The sequence below is a fragment of the Canis lupus genome, chromosome 17, assembly GCF_003254725.2.
Source record: "Canis lupus dingo isolate Sandy chromosome 17, ASM325472v2, whole genome shotgun sequence".
Classification (NCBI taxonomy): domain Eukaryota; kingdom Metazoa; phylum Chordata; class Mammalia; order Carnivora; family Canidae; genus Canis; species Canis lupus.
In genome coordinates, this window is record NC_064259.1 from 29,425,690 (window position 1) to 29,438,406 (window position 12,717).

Genomic DNA, 12,717 nt, shown 5'->3' on the forward strand with positions numbered 1-12,717 from the left:
TAGTCTTTCTGCAACAATTAAAAGTCATATTTCTAAAAACAAATCTTAGACTGTGATGAAATCAAAGGAATAAAGAAGAGTAGGAATTAAACTGCCTAAGTCTGATTAAATGGATGTATCTGGTAGCTTTTCCTTGTTTTTATTTAAAGATTTTATTTATTTATTTGAGAGACAGAGAGAGAAAGTGAGGGAGGGAGAACATGAGCAGGGGACAGGGAGGAGAAGCAGGCCCCTGGCTGAGCAGGGAGTCCGACTTGGCTTGATTCCAGGACCCTGGGATCATGACCTGAGCTGAAGGCAGCCACTTAACTAACTGAGCCACGCAGGCGCCCCTCTGGTAGCTTTTCATTAAATAAAAATAATTTTTAAATTTCAAAATTGGAGGTATTTTAATAATGATGTTTAGCATTAATATTAATCTGATCCTATTTGTTATAAAGCTTGTGTACTTGTATTATGACACCGTAATAAATTATTTTTATAAATCAATTAAATATCGACATTTTTCCTAGTTCTTAAATAGTACATTCCTAGAAGAAAAAAATCAATGTGTTGAAATGCCATCAGTAATTTGTTTTAACCTCTTGCTCATAAAAAAGTGAATTTGAATCACCTCAATACATTGTTAGTAGTATGAGCAAAAATATTAATCTTTCAGATAGTAACCACTCCTTAGTAAACTTATTGCAATGGCCTGTGTCCAATATCAAATAAGAAGTATATATACATGTACACACACACACACACACACACATACACAGTTCATTTTGGATTATTGTGTTTTTATTAAGAATACTTACTATTCTGTTCTTCCCCAAGAGCAACTAATGTTTCCAGAACTTTGATTCCTTCTTGAACAGCTAAAAGTTCTGTGCTACTGGCTGGTCTATTTCTTTCAACAGCTTTCAGCTTTTCAACCACTATTGGAGCTAAAGAATGGATATAGGGGGTTGATAGGGCACGATTGGAATGCTGGAAGACTGAGAGGAGAAGCTGGTAACATTTGGCTTGAACCTATAAAAGAAAATCATTTTATTAATTAACATGTGTGATAGTTCTTATTTGCTGTACAATCACACTGCAACTTAATATATGCTGAAAAGATGTGATATTGCAGAATGAAAATAAAAATGTGGGATGAATAAATGCCATTTTCTATTTATGGAAATTAAGTTAGAATAATGAAACTTCCAAAATTAAATTAAGTTAGAATAATGAAACCTCCAAAATTAATTAAAATTAATTAAATAAATATTCCTTACGTGGTAACTGCCAAATTACCAAGCTTACATAATTCATATATTTCTATAGTGTGGAAGAAGCTAGGAATTCCAATATATGTTTTTTATTTCTTCTTTACTTGACAATTGTCCTTTTCACTTTAACCTATTTAGTAAGGAAAGCTAGTATCTAAATGATGTCAAACACTGCTATAAAAATACACTAGACAACTCAAGTTCATTTGAATTCCCTGGAAATGACTGCTTATGCCAATTTAACTTTTCCAGGACTAGAAAGTAAAATCTCATTGGCTCCACTTTAGCTTAAAAAGACTTCATACTAACAACAACAACAACAACAACAACAACAACAACAACAAAAGGAAGATCCATCACCATATGGGTCAAATAGTAGAATAAAGCAGTTCCAGCACTTTGGTAGAAGAGAAGTTGCCATACCTTGCTGGGCATAAAAAATACTTGGGCAGTATTTTTAAAATACAGACTTATGATTCAGGAAGACAGTAGCAGAGTCTAGGAATCATGTTACTAAACTGATTTTTTTCTGATATGCAGCAGGACTGAGAATCTTTAGACTCTGACATTGTGAAACCAAAAAAAAAAAAAAAAAAGTATTTTCTAGAAAAACTTCATCAAAACATGTAATATAATAAAACTTACAATATAAATTTATTCTTTAATGTTTTTGGTGCCATTAAGTAAACAGTGAAAAATATGATCATAGACTCATGTAAAATTTCTACCAATATAAGCCAGAGTTAATCAAACATTTCAGATATTGGAAAATTTTTTACATGTATAAATATGCATACACACATGTGTCTCCAAGTGCTTAAAGTGAGTAACCTTTGCAGCTTTTCTATTCAAAAGCTATATAACAAATATTTAGGTTTTCATTTGATGTATCACCCATTTTAATGAATCAATCTAAAATTTTACTGATAAAGTGGAATTTTACCACTGTGTTTAAGTGTAACTTACCCATGGGTCACATGAATTTAATGCATTTTTAAATCTGTTCATGCAGCCATTCTGTAATGACTGGACTCCTATTATTTCACTACTAGCAGACCACAGGAAGAGTGCAATTGCTGTTAGCATGCTTACTTCATCAGGCATAGGCATGGAATCTTCTGAAATATATGAATAATATTAAAATATGTGAAAAATTAAAGCAATGTGCTATTTCCAACATGTTTTGGAACTCCAATCTTGAATAACCCTCTCTCCTAACCCACACACTGCCTAAATCTAATACAATCCATAAACAACTTTATGAATAGAACTCATCTACTATTAAGGAAACGGAGATACTTTATTAGAGTCCTGTATTTAAATTCTTTTTTCCTTTTTTGGATGGTACGATATTAACTAAACAAAAATTCCAGCATAAATCTTAACAAGGGAAAGCAAATTTGAGTAGGAACAATAACACAGTAATAAAGAATTACTTAAAACTTATGTAGCTATGTAACTTCTTTATAGTTTAAATTGATAAAAAAATTTCCACATACTTTCCTTCCAACAAAGTTAAGTGATTATAAAATATTCTAAGTAATTTAAAAATCCACAGACCTATAAATTTTATACAACCATAATCTAAAAAATCTGGCACAATTTCTTGAACACAGTATTCTCATAATTTTAGAGAACTTCTTTCTATCACAATCATTTATGTGAGGATAGATACAACCTAATGGAAATATAGTATGTAATTAGAAATACAGGAAATATTTACATTTATTCTAAAGAAAACTACTATTAAACATCTAAGAGATCTATACTATTTTATCATGATTTATTTCATGGCTGAACTTACTACCATTCTTTCTGTATGAATTTGGACTAATTTGGAAACTGCAAATATTCAATATAATCAATAATTTATCAGGAGTATGAACATATATATTTGGTATGTTAACATTATTTAATAATTAGGGTACTGGCATACAATAGAATGGGCTAAGAACAATGGTTGAAAAGAAGTTTGTTAATTTAACACACACACACAAAAAAGAGATGCAAAATTTGAAGGATTTAGCAAACCTACAATCATCTAAGTCATACCTCTTAAAAACCCAACTCCATAGTAGGAATATTATTGCAGGTGAAATGAGAACAATTTCTAACTCAGAGTTTGTGACAATGTAAGCAATTTTTTGTTGGAAAATTAACACTTTATTTTAAAATCATGACTTTAACGGGCACCTGGGTTGCTCAGTCCATTAAGTGTCTGCCTTTGGCTCAGATCATGATCTCAGAGTCCTGGGATCAAGCCCCACGTTGGGCTCCCTACTCAGTGGGGAGCCTGCTTCTCCCTCTGCCTCTGGCTACTGGTCCCCCTGCTTGTGTTCTCTTTCTGTCAAATAAATAAATAAAACATTTTAAAAATAAAAATAAAAAAACAAAATTGTGACTTTAAGATTTGCCATTTATTTATTTTTTTACTTTTTAGAGATTTTATTTATTTATTCATGAGAGACATAGAGAGAGAGGCAGAGACATATGCAGAGGGAGAAGCAGGCTCCCTGTGGGGAGCCCAATGCGGGACTCAATCCCAGGACCCCAGGATCATGACCTGAGCCCAAGGCAAATGTCAACCACTGAGCCACCCTGGTGTCCCCAAGCTTTGCCATTTAAATATGGTTTTCTACTAAAAGAAATCAGGAAAGGTGTTTTGGAGAGGTGATGGGTTCCAGAACACGAATAGGAAAAATGCAAGGTAAGCCTGCTATTTCTTGCTGCAGAAAAATAAAAATGTGCTCAAGAAATAATGGGGATATGCCATAATGACAATAATGGGTCCATTGAATTAAATAAAGGATCATAAATCTGATAGTAATAAACAATAAACATATAAGAAAATAATAAATGAAGGCAAAGAAAAAGCTCAGTGAAATGCTAGCTAATATATGTAAAAGGAAGAAAATATAGAAGTTAGAAAATTATCATTTTGACATCATCACAGTAATAACTGTGCAGGTACAACAGATGTTAAAACCATTGGGTATGCGGGCACCTAACTGGCTCAGTTGGTGGAGTATGCGACTCTTGATCTCAGGGTCCTGAGTTCAAGCCCCATGCTGCAGGTAGGGTTTACTTAAGAAAAAACCAAACAACCAAAAAACCCAAAAACCAATGGGTGAAAGCTTGATGGGGAACAGATAATTGACAGAGTTTCAAATTATGTCTCCACAAACTCCTTATTAATTGTAAAAGGGAAAAATATCAACTTTATAGTGGAGAAATATGACAGACACCATCTTAATCAAGTTATTAAAGTTAAGATTCCCAATAATGGGATGAAGCAATATTATATACCTCCTTACAAGATGCACTGAGAAAGACATAAAAATATTCATATAGCCTTCCTTCCAAAAAAGCAAAACCTGAATCTAATGATGAGAAAAAAAAATCATGCAATTCCAAACTGAAAACCAATCTATAAAATAGACGTCTGTAGTTTTAAAAAAACATTAGTATCATGAAAAATTAAAAAAAAAAAGTTGAATGACTGCCTCAGACTAAAGAAGGTGAAAGCAGAGATCCCTGGGTGGCGCAGCGGTTTGGCGCCTGCCTTTGGCCCAGAGCGCGATCCTGGAGACCCAGGATCGAATCCCACATCGGGCTCCCGGTGCATGGAGCCTGCTTCTCCCTCTGCCTGTGTCTCTGCCTCTCTCTCTCTCTCTCTCTCTCTCCCTCTCTGTGTGACTATCACAAATAAATAAAAAAATAAAAAAAAAGAAGATGAAAGCATTAGGACAACTAAGTACAATGCATGATCATGGACTATATCCTAGATAAAAAGAAAAGGTTCTATAGTTATTATTAGGACAATTGGTAAAATTTGTATCTGAACAATAATAGCATTATATCGATGTTAAATTGCCTACATTTGAGAATTCTTCTGTGGTTATGTAAGAGAACATTCTTGTTCATAGGACATCCATGAAGCATTTAGTAGTGAGTCATGATGACTTCAGTGTATTCTCAAACAGCTCAGCAAAATTAACAATGATATTAATAACATGCAGATTACAGAGTAATAAAATTAAAATGTGGCAAAATGTTAACAGTTGATGAATCTAGGAGAAGGGTATACTGTAGTTTACTATACCATTCTTATAACTTTGTAAAAGGTTTGAAGTCTATTTCATAATTGAAATTTTTAAAAATGAAAAAATAATGCCAGCAATCTTAAGAGTATATGCTATACCCAAGGAGATTTTACATACATGCATGTGTTTATTCGTGTGAGTACACACACATGCACGTTTTTTCGAAGTGGAAGTCTCAGATTTTATACTAAGAAATATGATTTCCTAAATAAAAATTCTCTATTACAAAATTATCCTTGTAAAGCAAAGAATTCTGCTTGCCTTACTTGCAAATACTATACAAATAATACCTCTGGCCTGATCTCCACTTCATACTGTCTCCTGAAAATTCATTTCTAGACAGAATATCTTAGTCAAGTTAATTTTCTTATCATACCTTTAAATTAACTTAATATTAATGAACTAGACTGATAAAATATCAAAACCTTTCCATATAGCTGACAACTGGGAAAACACATGATGTTCTTAAAAAAGATTTAATTAATTTATTTGACAGGAAGAGAGAGAGAGAGCAAGCAGGGGGAGCTGCAGAGGGAGAGGGAGAAGCAGAGTCCCCACTGAACAGGGAAGCCTGATGCCTGGCTCAATCCCAAGACCCTCAGATCATGACCCGAGCTGATGGCAGACTCTTTTTTTTTTAAGATTTTATTTATTTATTCATTCATGAGGCAGAGAGAGAGAGAGAGAGAGGCAGAGAGAGAAGCAGGCTCCATGCAGGGAGCCCGATGTGGGACTCAATCCTAAGACTCCAGGATCACGCCCTGGGCCAAAGGCAGGCGCTAAACTGTGATGGCAGACTCCTAACTAAGCCACCCAGGTGCCCCAAAAACATGATTATTGACTATGACACTGCCCCATGAAAATTAAAACAATATTTATATTCTTAAACAAACACTTAACTATTTCTTTATCTTGTTATTCATATCTATTTACACACATATACATATATATATAAATATGGCATTTAAGATTTCTTTCGTTAAAAACCTGCTTTAAAAGCCAAACATTAACTCATGATAAAGCTAAAATAGTTTCAGTAGCATTAATAAAACTAATTAATTTTTCTCTTCCAAATAATTAATATTAAAAAATTCAGATAATAAAAATAATACATAGCCATTGTTTAACAATATAAAAATAGGGACACCTGGGTGGCTCAGCGGTTTAGCGCCTGCCTTTGGCCCAGGGCGTGATCCTGGAGACCCGAGATCGAGTCCCACATCAGGCTCCCTACAGGGGGCCTGCTTCTCCCTCTGACTGTGTCTCTGCCTCTATGTGTCTCTCATGAATGGATGAATAAAATCTTAAACAAACAAACAAAAACAATATAAAAATGGTCTAGGGAAGAAATAAAACTTGAAATTCTACTACCCAGTGACAGTTTAACTTCTAATGATTTTACTTATTTATATATTTGAGAGAGAGAGAGAGAGAGAGTACATGTAAGCATGAGGGCAGGGGAAAGAGGAAAGGAAAGAAAAGAATCTCAAGCAGACTCCATGCTGAATGTGGAGCCATTTCACAATCATGACCTGATCATGACCTGAGCCAAATCAAGAGCTGTATGCTCAACCAACTGAGCTACCCAGGCACCCTGTGATTTAATCTCTAGGTTCTGTTTGAATTTCTTCTGGCCTGGGGTATTTTTTTAAACTATACATTACTGTTTTAATTTATTTGGCATTTATTTTGAGTCATAATATAAGGTGAGGGCCTAATTGGAACTGGTATCTCAAAGAGCTGATACAAACCATTTGAAGAATAATGAATGTGCTTTTACATTCTCATGTGGATAAATGTCTGTTTTAAAGCAATTTGTGTGTTTCATTGCTCTATCTCTTGATTCAAGGGCTTGCTTCCACAGTCTTAGTGTGGACATGTTTTAATAGATGATAGGTGACATGGTAAATCTTTATTCTTTTTCAGTACTTGTGACATTTTCTTTACAACAGAAATAAAATGAGAGAAAAAAGTCAAACACAGAAGAAAAATGGACAAAAATGTGAATAAACATTTCCTCCCAAATTAAACAGAAGCATGAAAAATGCTTATAACTCACTAGGAAAATGAGAAATGCAAATTAAAACAATAAGACAGTACATTTTGCCCATCAGATAGCAAAATTTAAAAGTCTGAAATACCAAGTATTGGTGAGGACATGTAGAAATAGAGATTATCCTACACTGCTGGTGGGTGTATAAATTCATATGGCTACTTTGGAGAATGAACTGGCCATGTCTGATAAAATTAAAATGTGCCATCAATTCTGCTTCTGGGGTATTCTCTAGCAAATCTCATAGCGTAAGTGCGTGAAGATTTATAAAGATGTTCATGGTAGCAATTTTTATAATGGGGAAAAAATCAGAAATAGCAGAAATATCAATGGACAGGGGAATGAATAATAATTAAAAAACATATAGTTTTCATATGATGAAAACTATATAGAAGTTAAAAGGAATAAATGAGAGTTTTATATGTACATACTAATAGCTAAAAAAAAAAAAAAAAAAAAAAAAAACCTTATTCCTGCGTAAGAAAGTAAAGGTAGAATGATATACTATGATATTACTTATGTAAATTTAAAAACACAAGAGAAATACTATATATCGCTCATGGTTATTTATCTCATTTTATATGTAATTCACATATGCATTTATTAATATATACATGCATATAATTTATTAATATAGACATACATTTACTAATACAGAAAGTATATTTATTTACATATGTAAATATTTCTGGAATGAAACATCAAAATCAAGTCTATAGTTTCTTTTGAAGATAATCTGGGGTGGTGACAGATACATCAATTTTCTCTATTATTTTTATTAAAAAAAACTGAAGCAAACAAATATATTAACACATATCAATTGGATTCTGAGTATATTTTCTAAAATCTTTTTTTTGGGGGGGGGCGGCGGGTAAGGGAGCACCTCCACCATGTATTTAAGTTGTAAGACAAGGACATTTACAGTCAACATCCAGAAAGGGTTACTAATAATGTTCCTACCTGTTACTAAAACACCCGAGTTGATTCAGTGTTACACTGCACTTCTCTGACAAGCTCATTCAATTAGTTATTGACAAACAGATATTTCTTTTTTAAGATTTTATTTATGTATTCATGAGACACACAGAGAGACAGAGACATAGGCAGAGGGTGAAGGAGGCTCCCTGTGGTAAGCCTGATGCAGGACTCACTCCCAGGACCCCAGGATCACGACCTGAGCCAAAGGCAGATGCTCAACTACTGAGCCATCCAGGTGCCCTGACAAACAGCTATTCCAATAGATTATGGGTTTTCAGCCCTGATTAGGTTACCTGGTTGAGAATATTCCAGGATGCATGCGAGAGTGCTGCGAATTAGAGCCGTCCACTGTTTCTGAGTGTCCTCAGTCTTGGCCATTGAGAGGGTCACGATGCTTTTAATCCCTTGAAGAGCTGCACTGACTGGTGGAGGGACCTGATTATCTGCAGACTTTACTGCCGTGTCTTTCAATATTCTTGCAATTAAAAACAGAATTGTGGGCAGGATTGTCATACACCCTGAATTGAAAACAAATCAGATTACCTCATAACTACTCAGTTCTCACATTACAGTTATTTCAATTGTTTTTTAGAATTGATTGTGGCTTAATATTATTTTTTCCCTTGTTGTTATACAAAATTTACTGCATTACTATTATTATAATCCAATGTTTAGAAAAGAAGATGACAAAGTGGCAAGTTAAAGAAGACTATTTTCTTCCTTTTTCCATCTAGCCTTGTTCTTATTATTTCCAATATTTCCCCTTTAATATGTCATGCCCTTCAAAATGAAAATAAGAAAAGAAGATAGAAAAATGGAAGGGAAGCACTTCCATACACTATGATAACTATCTGAGCAATCTGATGAATCTTGTAGCAATTCTAAGACATGTAATCAATCTGCAGCATACTGAAGTCAGCCTTAACCAAGCCAGGAAAAACAATGAAAAGACTATATGGGTAAGCAAAAAAGAAATGAAATAATCCTGGAACTTGTAGCTGAAAGAACTTTAAGGTCATCGAATCCAACCTCCCACCTCATGGAAGACGCTCCTCATCACTTTCTTAGGCCGCTATCATAGTCAGCCAGCAAAGCTCCAGCAGTGGAGAATTCATTATTTTCACATCTATATATAGGCTTGTGTTGGGATGAAATTTACCTTTATATCTCCTGATATTGTTTCTTTCTTCTAGACAGATAGAGGGAAAGTCTCCATTTCCATCCAGTACTTTTTGGATATCTGCAGACAACTATCATCTTTACAGCTATAATTTCTTTAGTTACTCCTTAGAGTTGGTGGTCACACTCATCTGATGTTTTTCGGTTTGTCAGAGACTCAAGAGTGGCAATCAGATCAGAAACTAAGCTGTTTAGTCATCCCATCTTATGCCTGTCTGCTAACATTCAGTGTCTTGCCTCAAGCTGGTGTTCTATCTCCTTGCTGAAGTTTGAAATACATCTGAAGAACATCTTAAGTTTTGGGTTTTTAAAAATCCTTAATCTTTATAGACTTCTAAAGATCAACACATCATAAAAGACTAACTTCTCCTTCTGTACTTGAGATTTCAGAGGAAAATAATTCATAATAGTACTTAAAATCAAAGGCAAGCTCATCTTTGTCTACTGTAAAATAATGCATTTCCAAATAGTGATCAATACCATACCAGCAGGTGAACACAGGGATGGTAAGTCAGAGAGTATGGTAACTGTGGCTGCTACCAAACGAGCACTTTCTTCTGACAGTCGAGTTTTAGTGGCTATGTGACTGGGTGAATCCGACATCTTGGTACTGAGATGTGGCATATGCCGTACTAAAATGAACATCAATAGCTCCATAGTTGCAAACACGAGAGATTTTCCAGGAACAAGACCACCGCTGTCACCTCCTTCTCCTATTATAGGACAGGATTCTTTCTCCATGTCATCTTCATCTTCAGTGAAAGAACATTTGGTGAAATTTCCAGAAAAAAATAGTAATAGTACAGCACATTAAGTATATTTGAGAAATTCTTTCAGAAGAATTTACAACTGAAAGTTTAACTAATAACACATCTTACTCAGAATAATTCTCTGCCTTGTTAGAATTGTTTATTGAGTTCTCCTTAAAAGTCCTTCCTTTTAAAAGTAAAAGACAATCCATTTTTTATTTATTTTTTTTTTCATTTTTTACTTCAAAACATTTTATTAGGTATTTTTTTAAAAAATATTTTATTGATCTATTCATGAGAGACACAGACATAGGCAGAAAGAGAAGCAGGCTCCATGCAGGGAGGCCAATGTGGGACTCGACCCCAGGACTCTGGGATCACAACCTGAGCGGAAGGCAGATGCTCAACCACTGAGCCACTCAGGTGCCCTATTAGGTAATTTTATTAGGAACGCATTTCATATCACAAGGAACACTTATAAGTTAGGTTGAACCATATGAAGTTGACACTTTTGAAGGTAAAAAATAGTTGACCATCAGGAATTTCATTTAGTTATTTCCAATGAAAGCAAAATCAATTGCAAATCCTCTATATCTATGACTAAATTATTTATTAAAAATTTCCTGGCCTTGATATTTAAGAAGTCAGAGTACAAATAAAATCTACTTTGAAGTTAACATAATTTCTAGTGCTTACTTAGAGTGTTCCTTTTTTCTTGCAAATAATCCTGAGCAGCTCTTACTATCTGTTGTACAACTCCAGTAACCAGCAGCTGAACAGATGGTGGGTTCCAGGTCAACAGGAGGCGGTGCAAAACACTTAGCAACTCAACACCAATCAGCTATTATAAATTAACACAGGTAAATCTAATTAATCTTAATTTCAAAGGATAAATTTATGTTATTACAATCTAAGAAAATATGCATGTAAAAATAAATCTGGTAGCTAAAATTAATATATATGACTGTGTAACAAATAAGAACAGTATAACAATCTTGAGAAATGGTCATATTGTATTCCAACACACTTTCAATCAACAAAATATTGTGGATGCTAGGCACTTCCAATAAGTCCCCCTCCCATTCATCTCAGCAAGTATTACACTTGAACCACTCACTTTTAAGCCACTTATAATTCTCCACTTAAAACCCACCCAATGAATCTGCCTCAAATTTCAAAGAGGGAGAGAAAAACTTAAGTATAACCAAAGCCACATTTACCTTTCTCAAGATCAAATGTCCAGACTCTATCCAAGGCTGATTAATCTTTCATTATCTGCTTCCTACACTGATTGACTTCCCCAGAATTCTTCAAGGGCCTTGATTGTACTTCACATGCCTTCAGCCTCTCTCTCTAGTTAGGTCCTTCTCCCAGGTTAAGGAGAACACTCAGGTCTTTTCTGTCTCATTCCCATCCCCCTCTCAAATCCTCTCAGATCTTTCTCTCTGCCCCCATGTCCTCTATCTCTATTGTGCTTCCTCTGGTGCCAGGCCACATGCTTCCACTTCCTTCACCCCCTCACTTATTCCTCATTCTTCCATAATCTGGCTTCTGCTCACCTAAGAAAATGCTCTGTCTTCGGTCACTAATAACCTTCCCTGGACTCTCTTCTGTCCTTATATACTGGGATCCTGGTTCTTTTGAGACTGTTGTCTATCCTTGACACTCTCCCTTGTCCTTGTAACTCTGTTCTTAGTTCTCCTACCTCTGTAGTAGTCTCTGGTGCTTATTTCCCTCATCTCCATCCTTATTTGTTATTTGTAATATACCCTCATGTACCAGTCCTGGCCCTCTTTTTTCCTTCTTTATTCAGTTTTCCTAGGCTAGTGTATAACTCGCTATTTCTCTGGAATTATGAAAAGAGCCTCTTAATTGGCCTCCCTTGTCATCTTTTATAGACCAATCTCACAAGGTTGATAAAAGGGATCAAATCAATCTATCATCTATCTATCTATCTATCTATCTATCTATCTATCTATCTATCTATCACGTTCTTTTTTTTTCTTTTTAAGATTTTATTTATTTATTCATGAGAGACAGAGAGAGAGAGAGAGGCAGAGACACAGGCACAGGGAGAAGCAGGCTCCCTGCAAGGAGCCCTATGTGGAACTCAATCCTGGACCCCGGCATCATGCCCTGAGCCAAAGGCAGATGCTCAACCTCTGAGCCACCCAGGCGTCCCTATATATACCATGTTCTGAAATACAAGTTTAATCATTCCTCTATTTTAACATTTTTAATGATTCCCTATTACTTTTAAGATAGATTTTAAATCCTTTAACATGTCACACAGGAATTTTCATGATTTGGCCCTTACCCTGTTATATAGCCTCATCTCCTAACAACCCCCACATGCTCCATTTCTCTCAGCCATAGTAAATGACAGCAGTGTCCTTGAA

General features: G+C 34.9%; 1 protein-coding gene across 4 annotated transcripts in view; it reads right to left on the reverse strand.

Annotated features, from left to right (window-relative positions):
• Positions 1-12,717, reverse strand: part of HEATR5B (HEAT repeat containing 5B) — a 99,749-nt gene that overhangs the window by 4,006 nt on the left and 83,026 nt on the right. For 3 of the 4 annotated variants that reach the window (XM_025454178.3, XM_025454180.3, XM_035700832.2), the window contains exons 31-35: positions 11,015-11,159; positions 10,055-10,321; positions 8,684-8,908; positions 2,223-2,374; positions 801-1,014 (exon numbers count right to left, since the gene is read on the reverse strand). In XM_025454178.3, coding sequence (XP_025309963.1) covers positions 801-1,014; positions 2,223-2,374; positions 8,684-8,908; positions 10,055-10,321; positions 11,015-11,159 — 1,003 coding nt within the window. Of the gene's footprint in view, positions 1-800; positions 1,015-2,222; positions 2,375-3,449; positions 3,601-8,683; positions 8,909-10,054; positions 10,322-11,014; positions 11,160-12,717 lie in introns of those variants that run through there. The other variant, XR_007402971.1, reaches the window with a different exon arrangement.